Source organism: Haemaphysalis longicornis, unplaced genomic scaffold (assembly GCF_048455015.1).
Source record: "Haemaphysalis longicornis isolate Haplotype H1 unplaced genomic scaffold, Haemaphysalis longicornis Haplotype H1 scaffold_12, whole genome shotgun sequence".
Taxonomy (NCBI): domain Eukaryota; kingdom Metazoa; phylum Arthropoda; class Arachnida; order Ixodida; family Ixodidae; genus Haemaphysalis; species Haemaphysalis longicornis.
This window is the reverse complement of record NW_027526225.1, coordinates 91,571,213-91,589,236: the sequence shown is the minus strand read 5'-3', so window position 1 is coordinate 91,589,236 and position 18,024 is coordinate 91,571,213. Positions and strand designations below refer to the sequence as shown.

At 45.9% G+C, this 18,024-nt stretch overlaps 1 protein-coding gene across 1 annotated transcript; it reads left to right on the top strand.

The window, feature by feature from the left end:
- The first annotated feature begins 3,340 nt into the window (after positions 1–3,340).
- On the top strand, positions 3,341–9,561 carry LOC144162069 (uncharacterized). The gene is made up of 4 exons (XM_077692579.1): positions 3,341–3,526; positions 4,503–4,603; positions 5,382–5,615; positions 6,920–9,561. Exons 2-4 carry the CDS (start codon positions 4,546–4,548, stop codon positions 7,231–7,233), a joined length of 606 nt encoding a protein of 201 aa, XP_077548705.1. The 5' UTR covers positions 3,341–3,526; positions 4,503–4,545; the 3' UTR covers positions 7,234–9,561.
- Positions 9,562–18,024: the final 8,463 nt, after the last annotated feature.

Below are 18,024 nucleotides of genomic sequence, written 5' to 3'. Positions count from 1 at the left end.
GCGAATGGATGTCTATCGGAGAGTCATTCTATAGGGTAATCCAGAGAGTTTCATACTAATATACACTAGAGGGAAATCTGGCGCCACTGTCTAGGGGAGCCGTGCTTCAGCGATCGTTCCGTCTTGTACCGGGCAGGCACGTTTTACTTGTCCTTGGCATGGCTCATGAACAGGCTGGGAAGTTGCCTCTGGCTGCCATAAAGCAACAATATTGCTGCACAAGGTTCATAAAATTTGTTTTGCCATTATAAAATTGAACCTATAGAAAGATTAAGTCGTCAGTAAATATTTAGAAGCTTCATGTACAATGAACAAGAAAAAAAAATGTTACCCCTTTTTGTTGATTTTGGCTTCGAGACAAAAAAGAAGCCCTATGGCCAGCTAAGCCAAGTAGGCGAGTAACGTCGCTAGCGGCAATGGCGCCACCCACGGCGGCCCGCGACTGCAGCGACAGATTTCCCTCTAGTATATATTAGTATGAATCTCTATGCTTTGCCTCTGCCGGCCGCGGGTCGAAAACCGGGAAAGCGATTTGTTATTAAGGCGAAGCTTTCCTCGTCTCACTGACGGCGGTGTCGTACCAAAGCGCACCGAAGGAAAGCCAACTTTACACAATGGAAGGGCACACGCTGATTGTATTGATCAAACGAGAAAAAAAATTGTCTCCAATCCACGCTGTGAAGGTGGTTGGAAACCAAAGCTTTAAACGACACCCGCAACAACTGCCCATGCTACGTCACTTGAAATCACACACGTGGATCTACATAGAGCGAAACCAGAGATTCGGCCAACCGTTACCTGGTATTCGCGGGGGCGGCGTCCCGAACGCTGCAGCAGCGTCGGCCACGGCCGGGCTCGAGCGGTGGACGCCGCCGCCGTAGCCCGGCCGCGCGTCCGCTGAAATAAAACGGATAGGAGCGTCTTTCGAAGGGTGAGACAGCGGAACCTAGCCATCCTGATGTGCTAGCTCGGGGCTACACCACCGCGCAGCACAGGCGAAGACACCGAAACATTGCGGCATGCGAGTTCAGTGATTCCCGTTTATACCGATTTAAACTAGTTAGTTTAGTAAGTTTAAGAATTGCGAGTAAGCTGAGGAAGCTTTTATAATCGCTGTTTATCAGAACCAGCTGCTCCTTTCGCCTTTTGTAATACATCTTGAAGCGCAACCTAATTAATATTGACCAATTTAAAAAACGAAGTCACATTCGTGGCAAGCTGTGCGGAAAAGGTAGCGTTTCTCTAGCGGCCAGATGTCTGTATGTGGTCTCTACATTTTGTTTTCCTGCCCTGAAAACCACTCCTTAACGTATCTTTGTCGTACGACCACTTAATTCCGTCAGAGCCGGGTTACCCTAGAGGTGCTGTCGAACAAGTAACCAATCCGTGCGAGGAAGCGCGAAATGGACACGAAGCTTCTCCAAAACAGGCACAAAACTATCGTCGCTAAAGCAGACGACAAAGCCGTCCCGCCGGCGCGCCCGCCGGTGTGAACAGGCAGCAGGCTCCTGCGCGCGGGAAACGCTGATGATGATTCTTGCGAGTTTCCCTTTGCAACAGAGTGGCGTTGCACAGCGACCTTAGTCGTAACGACACTGTACAATCACCTCGCAAAAAAATCTATGAAATTTTTGTGCAAGTCTGAAATTTTTGTTCGCATGTCTTCCCAGATTGTTCGCTGCTCTTTTCCCACCAACATTCTAACCTTCTTTTACTAACCTCTACCGCTGTCAAATTCACTTTTCCGTTAACCTTCAATTCAATTCAATTTCAATTTAAATTTGTTTATTTCCACTCCAAGGAGCAGTGGGCTCGGAAATAAAGCTCCAGCGAGCTTGACAATGTTCCAGAGCCCAACAGAGTACGGCAGCATGCATTTACAATAATGCAATCACAATCCTCCCTGTGTTGCAAAAAAAGCATGGTACACGGAATTGTAACAAAGCAAAGTAGTAAATCATTTACACAATGTTAAAGAAAAAGAACTGATCGGTATAACATATTACACTGTGAATTTATACACTCCTGTACATAAAGCACAAAAATTAGCACAACAGGGACAAGCGTGATAGCGCAAATACATGTAATGCAGCAGCGTTTTCGAAGAGTAACATTAAAAAAGTGCAATAATTCAAGTACACATGCTAGCAATTCAAATTCAATTCAATAAGATGCAACAATAAAAAGCAGAAAAAAATACACGCAATGAAACAGCGTTCTCGAGAAGCAACAAAAAGAGAGGTGAATACATTTCGTTATGACTTCAAGTTTAAGCAAAAAGTACGTAGGTGTAATAGGGTGCATGAGTAAATATCTAATCCAGTTCTGGCTAAGCTGTCTAAAAGCGAAGGAAGGGTGTGACGCAACATTTGAATATCGTAATTGGTTCTTAATGCCAAGGGCTTCCGGAAGCTGGTTGGCTCCCTCACTGAGGACTGGACGGATACCTTTGCACTCCGTCAAAATATGTCGCATGGTTTCTGGCTCCTTGCCGCAGCCTGTGCACAGTTCTTCCTGTACCGGCTCGTGGATAAACGTTTTTGTACTCGTTTTGATACTACTACTCTTGTATTCGGCTACACCAAACTGAAAGCGAAACTTTCACCGGTTTTGTGACAAAACATTGTAGTTGTGGGGCGTAAAATAAAATAAAATACCGAAAAACCAATGCACAGTGAAGCTGAATCAGTTCACCAGCCTGAGCAGATGATGCGAACATTAAAAACGAAATATGCGTCAAGTAATTATGTCTATTTTAAGTACACTCTCTTACGGAAACAATAACCCACCCAATATGCATGCGTGTATGTATGTATGTATGTATGCATGCGTGTATGTATGTATGTATGTATGTATGTATGTATGTATGTATGTATGTATGTATGTATGTATGTACGTACGTACGTACGTACGTATGTATGTATGTACGTACATACGTACGTATGTATGTATATGTATGTATGCGTGTGTGCAAGTATGTATGTGCGTGCGTATGTGCATATAAATGTGTGCATATGTATGCATATATGTATGTGCGTATGTATGTATGTATGTATGTATGTATGTATGTATGTATGTATGTATGTATGTATGTATGTATGTATGTATGTATGTATGTATGTATGTGCGTATGTATGTATGTGTGCATGTTAGATGTATGTGCGTATGTATGTATGTATGTATGTATGTATGTATGTATGTATGTATGTATGTATGTATCCCAAACAAAATAAAGTGACAGCGCTACTAAAGAAAGCCCATTGTTTAGTTCCTGCCGTGTGCTAGGCGGTGACCTACTTGTCACTGCTGGCATCCGTCGTCACGCGTGAACGGTGCTGCCGGCACTGTGTGGGGACTCTCTCAGCTTCAAGGGTCACATCGTGATTTAATGCGTCAACACATATAGACACTCTGCTCGGGCATCGTGTGCCTACTTCTCTTCGAAACAGGATTTCGACCAAGGGTCATGTCTTGAGGTCAAGGGTCATGTCATGTCTGCCACTCAGCATGACTGGCGTTTCAACAGGTACGTAAGCAACATTTGGCACTCAAACAGGCGCTTGATGTTCCTTTCTTTAACGTTTATTCCTTTGTTTTTGCTCTCTTGGCCTGTACAAACGGGGGCTATCAGAAATTATAGGTTTTGTTTCAGCAATGTTTCTAGCATAGTGTGTCATTTTAGGAAAATATTTTAGTTCCCGTTTCTTTGCGGACTGCATTCTTAAGTAATAAATTTTGAAAGTACTCATACAATATTAATTCCAACAAACAAGCTCGGTATATATCAGGATTCTTGCGCATCACTGTTGTGTTCGAGCATTTCGCTCTAATTCGAGGTATATTTCACAAGCCATTTTATTTAATTTTTGTTGTAAAAACGTAGGCCCTCAAATTATGCTTACATTTTCAATAAATGCAAAACACATTTCTTCCAGTTTCTAAATGTGGTTCAAAGATGAATTTTCCCGCAAAAACCCGCTTATACCCATATCCTGCTTAATAAATTTTACGATCGGTGAACCATTCGTCAGAGGTAATTCACTTCATTTTCTTTTTCTTCCCTCACGCTCGAAGTTGAACCGTAATTACGTTTGCGAAATCTGCGTGAACGGTCCTAAAAGAAACATTTCCCGTTATCTGCTCTACAGAAGAATCTTCTCTGACACATTCTTTAAAGATTAAAAAAAAACGAGACGTGTGTTAAAGTGAGAATATTGAGCAACTTTGCGACAACTTATTCTCTATCCCCCCAATTCCTGGCCATCTAACTTCGTAGACCTATGCATTGGCCGCGTTAGCGTTCAATAAATGTCCATAGTTTTATACGTATATACTTCAGCGAATGCCCGAAGGTGAACATCTCAGATAAGGAATCAATATATCAAAATTCTTATTGGTAGACAGCACCTTCGCGGCAGTCCGTTTTGCTACAAAAACTACACGAAAGCCCCTGCGAAACATTCCATGTGCGTCTGGCATTTAACCGAAGAATGCACTTGCAGGTCTGAATCCTGGTGAACCCGGGCTTGGAATTTTCATACGAACATGTGGAAGAAACACAGCGCCGTGTTGCTATGCTTTGGTCTCACAGTGGTTGTAAAAGGTACGTAATATCTCTTTTCAATGTGACTTGACCCGATGGCTTGTGAAATTTCTTTTTCTTTTTTGAACATAAACGGAATATTTCTGAGGCCTCGAGAAAAACTCGGCATGCAAATGCGTATCACCCAGTGTGAAACCAAGCAGTCAGATTCCTACCCATTCTTTTTTCATGTTTCAAACTTTTTATTAGAATTACGGAAAGACAGAGGAGTGCAATTACATACAGACGAGGTACCCATAGATAGGGCTGCACGGGGACTTTCGAGCGAGACTTGAATTCATCTTCTTTTCTTGTTTTTTGAAAGCTATAGTATACCTAAAGATTTTTGAGGTCAGACATCAATAGTAATTATTTGGCATAATTATTTGAAAATACTATTTTTCTGTAGTTTAAAATAAAGAGGGATAACTTGATGGATATCGGCCGCTAACACTGCCCAAAACATTTGTCGAAGTTTAGTTATACGAGTACTTTTACCTTCGGTTATCTACTTATTGCATCAAATGTGCACACGATATTCTTCGTGGTAGGGAACTTTGACATGTGTTAACCGAACCAACGGTCCTGGTGCTTTAGATGATTGTTGCCTCACATAAACCGCTGGTTCATTTGTTCATTGAAACGGTTAAAGAAGTGCTTTCGCTGTAAAGTTGGCCCGCGGAGCCTGAGTCAATTTTAAGAAATTGGCGCCAAAGAAAAAACTCTCCTGCTTTCCCAAGATTCGGTACAAGAATGTTCACACAGCTGTCGTTTGTACTAAGCCTATTTCTGCCCACAGGCATCGAACTGAACAATGAGCTGTCTGAAGCGGCCAGGGGCGGCTGCTGCCAAGAGCGCTACAACTGCTGCCCGCACGGCTACCGCTGCGACCTGAAGCTCAGTAACTGCGTACGAGGCCACGGAGGCGTATATCCACCCCTGGATAGGTACCCCACGGGTTTCCGAGGGCCTGGACCCCACAGTGAGCCGGACCCTGTGTTGACTCTGTCGCACAGTCCAATAATAAATCCAGGTGCGTTGTTGGATTGGTCTCCACTACAGAATACCCTCTTTTTTTCTACGTTATAAATTCGAAAATAGACCTTGTATAGAAGCAATCTTGAATTTTTCTTTTTTTGATACATTGGAAATTACAAAAAAAAAGAAACTGACGTAATTGCATTGCCAATGCTTCGGCAACCGTGAATGACACGTGCAACAAAGAAAACGAAAAATGTATTTGAAAGCATTGTCCGCAATTACCAGAAGAACTAAACAAAGTAAAGCATTGATCAAATGCTGGCTCTTGGGAGGTGAGTATATTTAAAGGACGCTAAACCTAAAGAAGGACTTAATAAGTTTGGATTGCAAGAAGCCTTGCGCAAGTCTAAAATCTCTAGCGCGGTCAGTCATATAATAGGGCGATGGTCTTACCTGGGGTCGGCGTTTATGACACATAATGCCTGAACTTTGTTTTGGTGGTTTTGTATAACAAAAAACTAGTCTTAACTCTGAATAAAGGACTACAAGGACATACATATATACAGGCACGTGTTATAATGCGGTGAATACGAGAAAATTGTTTTGTTATTGAGTGCTCACTCACGTTCGGGACAGAGAGGAGCAGAAGCAGTCGCTTCACCGGTGACTGTAGTGCAGCTGGCTGCATCGCTGTGGTTGGAACGCATCGCTGTCCATGGGGAATGAGGTATTGCGTTTAGAGGACGCCGGGTTTTATTGCGAGAGCATAGAACCAGCTCATTCTGTGAAAAAGTCGACGCCGCCTCTCAGACAGGAAAACATCTCATTGAAAAGCGCTCCCCGGCATGAGCATAAAATTGGCAGTAACGATAGGCGGCCGTCCAATAACACCACACGTGAAAGCGGCGGAAGAAGCAGCAAAATTTGCATTATTTACTCTCACTTGGATGATATTTTTTTTTCTAATTTATGGCCGCAAAACGCTCACCAACCACCAAAAGTTATTTTTATACACTGTCCCGTAATAAGAAATGAAATGTTTTTTTTTTTCTGCAATAGTGATGTTTGGCTGATCCCTGATTGGGTAGGTACTATACCTGAAGGAACAACACCACCATCGTCGCCAACTTTACCATTCCACGGCGGGGGCAACGAAACGCGGCGCAACTGGTAGGAGATAGATAGAAGCGGTTTAAAACATGTTCAGGCGGGTCGCAAAGTAATGCATCTCAAGCTTGCATGTGAGGTCGCTGGTATTGGGGTTGTCACGGGCGCCGGGCGTCACAGCTTACAATGCAGAGATGCGCATGCGTTATAGAGAGTGCTCAATACGATAAGATGTCTTCTTTGGCGCAGCCAACTGCCCGTCCTCTGGTACGTACTGCTGGGACGTGGACGCGTGCTGCCTGATTCAGCACGGATACAACAGCCTATGGGCGCGCGCTGAAGGTACTTGCTGCACGCGATACAGAAGCCCCAAGTGCCCCCGGATACGGGGATGCCGAGCAACCAGCGGCGACCAGCGGTACAAGAGCCACAGGAATGTCTACCTGCGGAAGAGTGGCTACTACGGAGCGGCAGATCCAGTGGCGGACCCTTCAGCCAGCGCTGCCCTGCTTCTGCTCTCCACCAGTGTTTGTTTGACTATGTTCCCAACGTCGAAATTGTGAAACTTGGCTTAACAAGTCGGAGTGATGGTGTGAAGATGCCGATGCTCTGAAGAAAATTGTTCTCTCTCCTCGTGTGTTGCAATTGTGCGGGATACGACTAGAATTTGTCCAGAGGTGTCAGAAGCTGGTAAAATAACTGAATTACTGCAAATACGCTTTTTAATGCACTAAATCATCAAAGTGGGCGATTTGTAGCACAGGCACTGCTGCCACTCATAAGCGGAGTGCAGCAGACGAAGCAGCGCGAGTCCCTAAGCTGACGTCAGAGCCAAGTGCTGGTGAACTAAGAGCTTTGTGGGGAAGTATTCACAAAATGATGGGGTATGGATGATCTGTGGAAAAGAAACAGAAACTATGCGGTACATAGTGTTAGAGTGCGAGGGTATATATCCATCCAAATCTACACAAGGGAAATATTCGGCTTCCAGAAGCCCTAGGATTTAAGGGTAGCACCGAGGAAGGTAACTTCAAGGCTTTCGAGGCGACGAAAAGAAGTTTAGAATGCTGGTGGCCGAAAAGCAGAGAGGGGAATATTGCCTAGGAGAGTTACCACCTGTAACAGGAAAAAAAAAGTATTTTGTGACTAATAACTTTTTGTGCCTGCCCTAAGCATAGCTTAGGACCTTAAACCAAGAGTATAAAACATGGGTATATTAGTCCTTGTTGGTAAGATGACTCGTCATCACCCCGCTACAAAGGGGAAACCAATAGCAATCATCATAATCATAATCATCATCATCATAATCATCACCGCCAATACAGCGGTGGTCTACGTCCATCCGTCTATGCGTAGCGTCAGCACGAGAAAAGTTCCGTCTCTAACTTCTTGTGAATGCTTTGTAGCTGTCAATGTAATGTAAGTATCTTGAAATAACCATACTAAAATAGGCCGCGAATCCGACTCTACCATTCATTTACTTGTCACAATTATTAGCCTACAATGAAGGGGTAAACTTGCAAAATTGCCTTCTTCCGAGACGGTATGCTAACAGAAAAAGCCTCTAACCCTTGCTTTATCGGCACGGCTCACAAAACAAATCATGTGAGAAATAGTTGAGGTCTCATTTCATTTGTTTTGTGAGCTGTGACAAACATTACGCCGAGTTTCATGTGCTTACCGTAATTGTTGTAGTTGACAATTAAGTTTTAAGTATTGCGGGACTCCCATTTGCTCTCAAAACGCGGTCTTTTACTGGAGGGAAACTGGCGTCCCTACGTTTGTATACCGAAAAACATCTATAGCCCTGCTTATTGAATTTAACTAATTAACTAGGAAGTATGTTTAATTGCAAATTACCAACAGATGTGTTTTGTTTAGTGCATTGACGCGACGATTGAGGGGAAACACACCAATGCTTCTCTGCTTCTTCTTGGTAGAGTGGAAGCGCTAAGGAGGTTTTTGGAGAGTCGCTGTGCTGGTTTTCCAGGGTATACGCTGCTGGAATTGATTTCGCCTGGAGAAGGCGCCATTTTGTGAAGAACAACGACGCGAGAGGTGCAAATGTCGCGTTGTCTGCCGAACCTTCGGTTTTTACTTTTCTCCGGGTAAACGCAATGTAGCGTGATCCGGATTGGCCGCAGAACGCATTTCGTTCTAAAAGCAAAAGCGGCGCGGATTCGCACCTAAAATAAGCCTAGTATTTGACTCGACGCAAAAAAGTAACACTCGAAAAAAATACCAAGCGCACGTAATCGCGCGCCTCGTGAGAAGCGCCATGCGTCATCCACGCTTGCGCGTGGACTAGCGCCACGTGAGTCGTCTTCGGCGCGGTGGACTTGTGGCACGCCAATCGCTCTAGGGCTGCCCCCCCCCCCTCAACCACCATTCCGCAGAGGCCATTGTGTTGCCCAGGTGACGTATTTGGTCGGTTAAGCTTGGGAATTCCGGGGCGGGGTCACTAAGATGGGGAAGCCCGGGGTAGGTCGTAGGGAAGTGACGTAGGCGTGCTTGACTCGATCGGCGGCGACGACGTCTTGGTGGCCGTTAATGTCGAGGGTGACCGTCTTGGGCTGCCGCTGGCTGTACGAGGAACTTGCATAGACTTGATTTTTAGCAATTTGGACTTGGATAAGTGGCAAATTATTGGCGTGCGACTCGCGGTCTACCATAGCGGCCACAAGGCTGTCTTGGTTAAGGTTATAAAGAGTGCGGATTGGAAGAAGAATGAGTATCCGTCCGACTCGTTTCACGCGTTTCTGAACAATTGCGGAGCCGGGCACGAATCTGTAAAGCCATTCCTTCGCAATCTACGCATTGAGATGGCCACCATTCCTGCTGCCGAAGAAGTGGAGGTCTACCAAGCCGAGGACGCGCTACAAGAGGATTTGGCGTGAGCGGCTGTGCCGTCGCATGACGACGGCGGAAGGAATGCCGACGATGGCTACTGAATAAAACACTATACACACTTTAAAGTTATTTGCTTTAAATTCCCGCCCAAAACGGCTTTGCACTTCTGGGGTCCGGCTGCTCCCTGTCTCCTGGGATCCGCTGTCAGTGTGGGCATAAGCTAGGTTGACCCCCAGCTCTGCTGTTTCTCCAGCCTTGCACCACGAGTGCAAGATGCGCCAATTTTTCGTTTTACCTTGTAGGCCAGTTATTCGTGCCAACGATGACGATGACAATGAAAACGGTAGCACAGGTTTTTGTTGTACCATGTGGTCCTATGGAGTCAAAAGGATGAAGAAGCTATTACGATACAGTTCAAACGTGCGCAAAAAACTTGGTTCTGTCGGCGGCTGAAGCGTGGTTGGGGGTGCTTCAGTCAGCGCCGCAAAATCGCACGAGGTGCTTCATTGACCTTGCTTGAGCTTGAAGGTCAGAAGGACGCCACCAGGCGTTTTCTGGGTTTGAACCTGGAGTATTAATCTTTGCTTAAGAAAACAAATGGCAGCTTTTGCGCCGATAAAAACGACGTTGATACCAACGGTGTCTACTTTAAACATACCGCCCTTGGCTTCACTGATATGCCGCGAAAGTACCAGATCTTCCTCTTTATAGCTGACGCAGTGAAACCATTATCCCTAGTCACGATCTTGTAACAGGACAGTAGCTCCGCCGTCAAGCGGATTGGGCTTTGAATAGCTTCCGCCCCTTCCTGCGGTACTCGTGACAAGGTTAACAATCATTATGTAGCTCTATAATTCACAATATTTTAGCCCGCCATGCCCGCAATATTAGATTTCACACAACTCCTTGCCAGTCACCCTTAGAGGGTGCACGCTGTTCATCTAAACTACCGCATGTCCGACCTTAAACTCACAGTGTACTGTAGGTATTTTACCGCTGAGGGACACGGTCCCTAATTTATTGCCGAGTTAATTTCGACCGATATCTGACTGTCACGACCTCGCCCACCACGTCGAAGCATGCACTCCTCTGAGAACGAAGAAGAGCGCACTGCGCGTGCTCCGCCGCACATCATCGTCGTCTTGGCATCCCCGGACAGCCCGTGCCACGCGCTACGAACGAGCATAGCTGTTCTCTCGCGGTTTCCCCTGCAGCTCCGAGCTCAAGTTCCGGACGGTTCCCTGAAGTATGGCCGGTGAGATTCTTTGAATTTCTTCGCATTCATCACCGGCGAAACATCGCGCAGTGAAGTTTCGGTGTTGCTCGAGGGAAAAATACTTATGTCGCCTAAGTATCGCTGAGGTCACTGATTCGCGGCTCCTCTTGGCTGGCGATGTCCGCTTCAGCCCCTCTGCGACCTCTGATGCTTCTCTACGCAACGTGGTTACATTAAAGCGCTTCACCCTCCTACGTTTTGGTTTGTGAGCGTTTCAGTGATGAACTGTAGCCACGATAGCGATACCCATGATAACCACGATAGCGACCGGTCCGGCATGGCAATGGTCTAATTAGTGTTTCATCATGGCGCCCACGGGAGCAGTCCTAGTTGACTTCACCCAACCGGACCAACCGCTTTCGCTCACTGACTAACCGCTCACTGTTAATTATTGATAGTGACGCTGGCTAGTCAGTGAGCCGAAGCGGTTGGTCCGGTTGGGTGAAGTCAAGAGACTGATCACTTGCAGTTGCGAAACGACACCAGCGAGGATTGCTGTACTGGATGAGAGCAGTCTCTCTTGATTTTTACCAAACCTTCCAAACCGCTTCCGCTCACTAGCTAGCCAGCGTCACCATCAATAATTAAGTCTGGCTAGTCAGTGAGCGGAAGCGGTCCGGCCGATTGGGTGAAATCTATGACTGCTCCCATGGCGGTCATGATGGAACACTAATCAGACCATTGCCGTCCGGCAAAGCCATGCCAGGCAAAAAAGTTCACGAGCCATGGCTAGACAGGTTCCTCGAACTAGCACTTTATATTGACTGAAAGTGGCCCCCGCGCCTCATCGACGCAGCCGGCTGTTCATCTGCGAAGCGCCAAGAGTGCATTAATGGAAGTTTTTTAACATTCATCCAGCCGTTTTTGTAAGTTTTCGGACCATATCTGCTGATAAACTACTGCAGGGACGACGAACACACTGCATGTGAGAAAGCAGACGATGTCCCGCTTTAAGCGCAAACTCTTGGTAAAGTTTGGTAAAGTTTCTGAGTCTCCCTTTTAGGCCGCATCTAATCTCACGGCAACCGTGAGAATTACTTTCCGGAAATTCTCACGGCAGTTTTCATAAAAGCTAGCTGGCCTAAAATTCGCTGAATATTGCCTCCCAACGTAACCTACCAAAATCTAACCTAACGTAACCCAACCTCTAACGTATCATAACCTACCGTAATCCAGCCCAACTGCAATAATCCTAGCCTAACCCAGCCCAACGACACAGAATACAATCTGTATTTAACCTAATCCAATCTATTCTACAAGTCCTGTGCGTCGACCTTCTGACATATTAACCAGGATAAAAAAGCATTAACAAAATCCCCATGGGCAAAAAATTCAAAAATTTCGAAAGATAAAAAAATTCTGTCATACCGGAGTTGAACCTGAGCCTTCTCATTTAAAATCAAGTGCTATAACACAGCGCCGCAGGAGCATCCGTAGGAATGAGATTTTAGGAAATATTTGTCCCATACAATCTTCTGGAGGGCGTGCTTAGCCAATCAGAGGCGACTGCCGTGAGGAATTTCTGACGGTAATTCTCAGAGTTGCCGGGATAATAGAAACTGCCTTTTCAAAGCGTGCGCGTTGAGGTCACGGGTCTCTCGCTTCGGGCGAGTAATGTACTACGTGAGCCATTGAGCTGTTGTGTATCCGAGTACAGTGCAAAACCGTTGATCAGGCTGGCAAACACGGCCTGCGGCGCAGTCATTCCCGGAAAGGCCACATGATTTCCTGCGCGAACGGGCAGTCAACTAATCGTGGCTTCAATATGCCAACAAGCGGACAGCACGCTAGCAGTCCGTTAAGTATGAATAAAATTACACAAGCCTGCACAGCGAAAAATTTTAAAAATTGTCATTTACAGTTAGTAGACACATAAACCCTAATACTACTTGATGTTGAGGGCACTCCAGTACAGCGGTTTTAATACTAGGAGCCTTCCGGGAGCACTTGAAGGACATTGTGTTCGTATGCGTGCTTCTCCGCATAGAATGAGGTGCTATCACAAACACTATCTCGATCCGAAAGTGTGAATGTGGCTAATGGTGTTCGTATACGTGCATCTCCGCAGAGAATGAGGTACTATCACAAACACTATCTCGATCCGAAAATGTGAATGTGGTTAATGGGCAGCGCGGCCCTCATCCTACTCCTCTCTAGGGACAAACTGGACAAAACCTCACTGTTCTTTGTCAGAAGCTGCATTACGGTGCCGCTGTTAGAATATCTCATCCCACCAGGAGTTTGATTCATCTTAAAAAATTTTATCTTTATCTTAAACCTGGCTATGTCCACTGCAGGTCGACGGCCTCTCCCAAAGATCCGCAGCCACGTCTTTCGAGTGCCTGAAAACCGATAGTGTGACTGTATGATAATTTGGAGGTTTTTAGCAAATGTACTCAACCAGGGTTGCAAGTTCTTGTCTGGTGAGGAAATGCTGTTTGTGTCCTAGGGAACCTCATCGAGCATGGTTGAACCTATCTAGCACAGCCTCTCGTGGAATCCGGCGGGCTTTATATACCGGACCAGGCAGAAATTTGAGCCTAGAACCGCAGCATAGAAGGCGCATAGAGCGCGCAAGATAAAGATAAAGGAGTTTGATTAGACGCCCTTATTTTGCAACAAAATGACAATCCTCTACCTGTTGTCACGCTTGCGTAAAGCGGTAACTGGTTTCGAGAGGTTTCCCGCGTCATTGGCAACCCTCTAATACGGTATTTAACAGGGCGCGAGACGCCTGCGGTTCCTAGAATGCGATATTGACAATTTTGGTGCTGATGCGTTGTTTGCAGCTGAGCGAGTGGGTGTAATTGTAATTTTTCACCCGGACCGCACCTGGTGAACCTAGTGGAACGTTCCTGTTGGATGCATTTGCCACCAGCATGGACAATAGTATATATGTCGAGATAAGGCAGGAGTTCTTACGGCAGTCACGTCAAAGCACTGCGCGTTGAGCCGAACTATAGTTTGGTAGTAAGATCGCTGGAACTGTCAGTAAATTTACAAAAAAAAAGCTTCCGTTCCAGAGAAACGAAGTTAGCTGTGGATACCACAACAGTGACAGGTACCCCAGGTTGTCCTGGTACCTTAGTATGGTGAACATCAGATCAAACCATGAGACCGCGCAGCCCTGCCATAAGTTGATAACTTTCAGTGATCGTAATCCTGTTCTAGCTCTTATCTGCCACTGTGCACGACGTGCTTATCATCCGAAGTGATAAAGCCCGCACAGCTCCGTTTGATTGTAGCGTTTAACGCGCCGACGCAACGCAGGCGATGAGGAGCACCGTAGTGCAGGGCTCCGGATTAATTTTGACCACCTGGGGATCTTTAACGTGTGCCGAAATATCGTACACACGGGCGTTTTCGCTTTTCGTTTCCATCAGAAAAGCGGCCGCCGCGGCCGGGAATCGCCCACCACAAAGAATTCACAACGGCCTTTGAGCGTATACGGCGAAATCGGCAACTCGTGCTTTATCCAGGCCTGTCCACGTTTCCTTGCTCTTCGCACATGTTCTATACGAAACATGTATAGAACATGTTCTATACACTTTCTATAAGAAGAAAACTTTAGAGATAAAGCAATGACTTCTTATGCGTTGAAAGTATTGTCACTTATACAATCATTTCTTAACACCGAGACTACACCGCAGAGGACACAGCACCGATAAAAGTATTGCACAGTGGGTAAGGCGTGGCGCTGCTGAGCACGAGGTCGCGGATTCGATTCCCGGCCGCGCCGGCCACTTTTATGATGGAGGCGAAAAGCAAAAACGCCCGTGTGGGCGAGATTTCGGCGCAGGTTAAAGATCCCCAGGTGGTCAAAATTAATCCGGAGCCCTTCACTACGGCGCGCCTCATCGCCTGCGTTGCGTCGGCGCGTTAAACCACACAAATCAATCAACCGATGAAAGTATTGTGTTCTTTCATTATCGTCGTCCTGATCGTTTTCCCTCTGAGTCGTTTTCTTCTCTGTGCTAAATTAATGAGAGGTATGGCCAATCGTTGCTATCTGTGTTACATATACGCTATCGGCATAAAGGGGCTTTCTCAACGGTATAATTACTGCGCACAGATTATTCCTGTAGCATTCAGTGCATATATCTACCAGATGTGTTTCTAAATCGAAGTTCACAGTGCATTAGTTAGGTCCACCTTTTGTCCGCTGCGTTCGAGGCTCGGCTCAGTTTCAGAGGATGCGTGTTAGCCTCGCATCCCAAGTCCCCTAGCTCGAACCTCAGACCACCCAACTTTTTTTAAAAATTTGATTCCCTAACGAAACGCTAGAACAAGTAGAATATAACTATCTCGGACAGACGCTTAGTGCTGACCGCAACCACGAGAAAGAAATACGGGCAGAATAGGAACGGGCTGGTGTGCTTTTGGCAAGCGCCCTCAAATAATGAAGAGAAAGCTACCTCTAGCCCTAAAAAGGAATACAGTCTAGTCCACTTATAACAATATCCAAGTGCCAAAGAAATCCCATCGTTATAAGCGATAATTGCTATAAGCGGGTTGCGAAATGAAAAATGGAACAGAGGTGAAAATATTTTATTCGCATGCCAGCAAGGTGGTACTGCTGCTAATTTGCGGAAAAGAAGCCACAGTAGGACATATTGTTTGCCATGTGTGAAGCTAGCGCAAATATTTTCCAAGAGCATCTATAGGTGCTTCACCTAGCTGAGGTAAATGTGCTTGGAGGAAACAAAGCCCCCAGGGACTGCGAAGACACTACCTGAGTAGGCAGCGCAACCGCGTCGTTAGAGTCGTCACTGTTGCACTTTCGGTGCGCAATATCACCGGATTCAATCGCTATATCCGATATCGTGGCACTGGAGCATTGTAATAAGCGGTTCATTTTCCCATAGAAAGAATACAAAAGTTGACGGTGCCATAGCTGTTCATCGTTATATCCGATATATTGTTATAAACGGTATCGCTATAAATGAACTCGACTGTAGTATGCAATCAATCCGTGCTGTCAGTGATGACATGTGGAGCAGAAACTTGGCGCCTTACTTAGCAACTGGAAATCAAATTTAGGTCGGTGCAACGAGCAATGGAACGAATAATAGGAGTGATACTCAGGGACCAAAAACGAGCATCCTGGATCAGGGAGAAAACTATAGTTTTCTCCCTGATCCAGGATGCTTCCACCCTATTGGCGGTGAGATGTTTGAGTGGCGCCCCCTGGCTCTGACGTCGGCTTAGGGACTCGCGCCGCTGTCGTCTGCTACACTCCGCTTGTTAGCGGCAGCAGTGTCTGTGCTAGAAATCGCCCGCTTTGTTGCTGTAGTGCATTAAAAAGCGTATTTCTAGTTATTCAGTTATTTTGCCAGCTTCTTACGCATCGGAATAATTTGAAGCTGTATCCCGCACAAGTTTGCAACATACGACGAGATAGCGAACTTTCTTCAGAGCATCGGTCAGAAGATCAGTGTACCTCGTCCTTTCTAGCTTATTCGCGCAAGGATCAACACTCAGAGCTCCTCGATAAGTCTCCAAAATGCGTAGACTTTCCTGCAGTATTTTTCAGATGTTCTAATGAAGACTCAACAGTCTAATGCTACGTACCAAGCAGCGAGCCCCTACACGCACATCGCACAGCAGGAAATAAAACAGCTGTCTTCTTTTTATTTCGTTGTTGTATTGTATCAGATGAATGTTTCTGGTTTGTTTTTTCTTCCCAACGAATTAATTTTTCTGCACCGTCACAAACGTCTTATTAGGAGGTTTGGGGGTGTTTGGGAGTCTCACATTGCGGATATTTTGTTCAGGTTGTATGGCATACATTCCCTTCTTCACAAAGTGGCTTTCATTACGGCTCCGTGTAAGAAGGTGCATATCCGCAGCGTGCTTTGTTTATTCACATGCAAATACAATGAGAAGGTTTGTGCTACGCCACCGCGATCGCGCCCCGAACAACGTTGTCCGCAGTACTCGAAGGCGGCTTTTGTGCTCCGACTTTCTATCGTAACCATCGTTGTCATAACGAACTGACTCTCAACCCGAACAATGATGACATGATTACGGTGTTGAATGCCTGAAATACTCGCTAACTAACGCAATAAATAGTATACCCGCATATATTACAGGAATCGAAACCTATGAACATTTCCAAGCAGGTCTTTATTGCTTTCCAACCCTTTCAGGCGCAAAGAACAAATCCTATTCCACTCAGGATGGCGTTCTATCAATTGAAGAAAATTACTTTTACTCTCGTCTCCTGGGCTGAGGACCCGGCCCACTAACCAGCTCGATTTCATTGTTCAATAAAGTTTTCTACTCCTCCTCCTACTCCTCCTCCTTTTGAGTGCAGTTTTCCTATAACGCATATCCGAATATCGGGAAGATATATGGCTGTGGAAACTGTACCGAAATAGCCCTCCAGGTCTGAACAAACATAGTGTTATTGCATCTTTAACGTAGACGTGACTCGTTTTGCTCAATAAACCTCCTACTGGTTAGAAGCCTGGTATAAACTAGCCCGCGCCTATACACACAGTGGGTTATTTGGAACTCAATAACCTACAGTTTTTTGCAGCCCATAGTGTATGTCGGCATACTTTCATGCCGTGACAACGTAAAGCGATGAGATACAATACTTTGGAGCGTTCGGCAAGGTTGCGAAAACTGTTTTACCTAACATATGATTACCGGGAATCGTAATGCTTTCTGCCAAAGCCGACAGCCCTAAAGGCCTACAGTTCGTTTTGGTCTTCCATTTTTGCTGTTGTCGGTCATGAGCAGCTGACTGTTCCCTTTGTTCAAAAGATTGCTTAATACAGAAGCTTACGCCTAGCTCCTACTCTTCGCGCTCTGCACAGGACCGGCCTCGCAAGGCGACGCCGGCAATGTTTCTTCCGTAGCGGTATCCAAAACTAAACTTTACCTCACACCATGAGCTAGTATATGTGATTTTAAGCCTATTTTTATGATAAAAAGTTACCCACACGCCAATTCTGGTGCGGGCAAGCATCAGACGTTGACAGAGCGCAAAGAAAGAGCAGGGAGAGCGAGCTTGAGTGAAGCAGACGACAAATGCGAGAATCCCTAAGCTGACGTCACAGAGGCGCGCTTCGCAGCGCCGCCCGTGTTCGCGCTCACCGCCAATAGGGTGGAAGATGTAAAACTTCAGATTAGGAAGAAGCGGACTTGGGCTGGCCATCTAGTGAGAAAAACTGACAATTAACAGGTGACCCACGAGGGTAACAGAATGGGTAACCAGAGA

Bases quoted from the DNA above. Each gene is read 5' to 3' on its own strand.
- LOC144162069 (XM_077692579.1), top strand. From the start codon at position 4,546: ATGTGGAAGAAACACAGCGCCGTGTTGCTATGCTTTGGTCTCACAGTG. The intron at 4,604-5,381 runs GTACGTAATATC...TTCTGCCCACAG, and splicing joins TCTCACAGTGGTTGTAAAAG to GCATCGAACTGAACAATGAG. The intron at 5,616-6,919 runs GTGCGTTGTTGG...TCTTTGGCGCAG, and splicing joins CAGTCCAATAATAAATCCAG to CCAACTGCCCGTCCTCTGGT.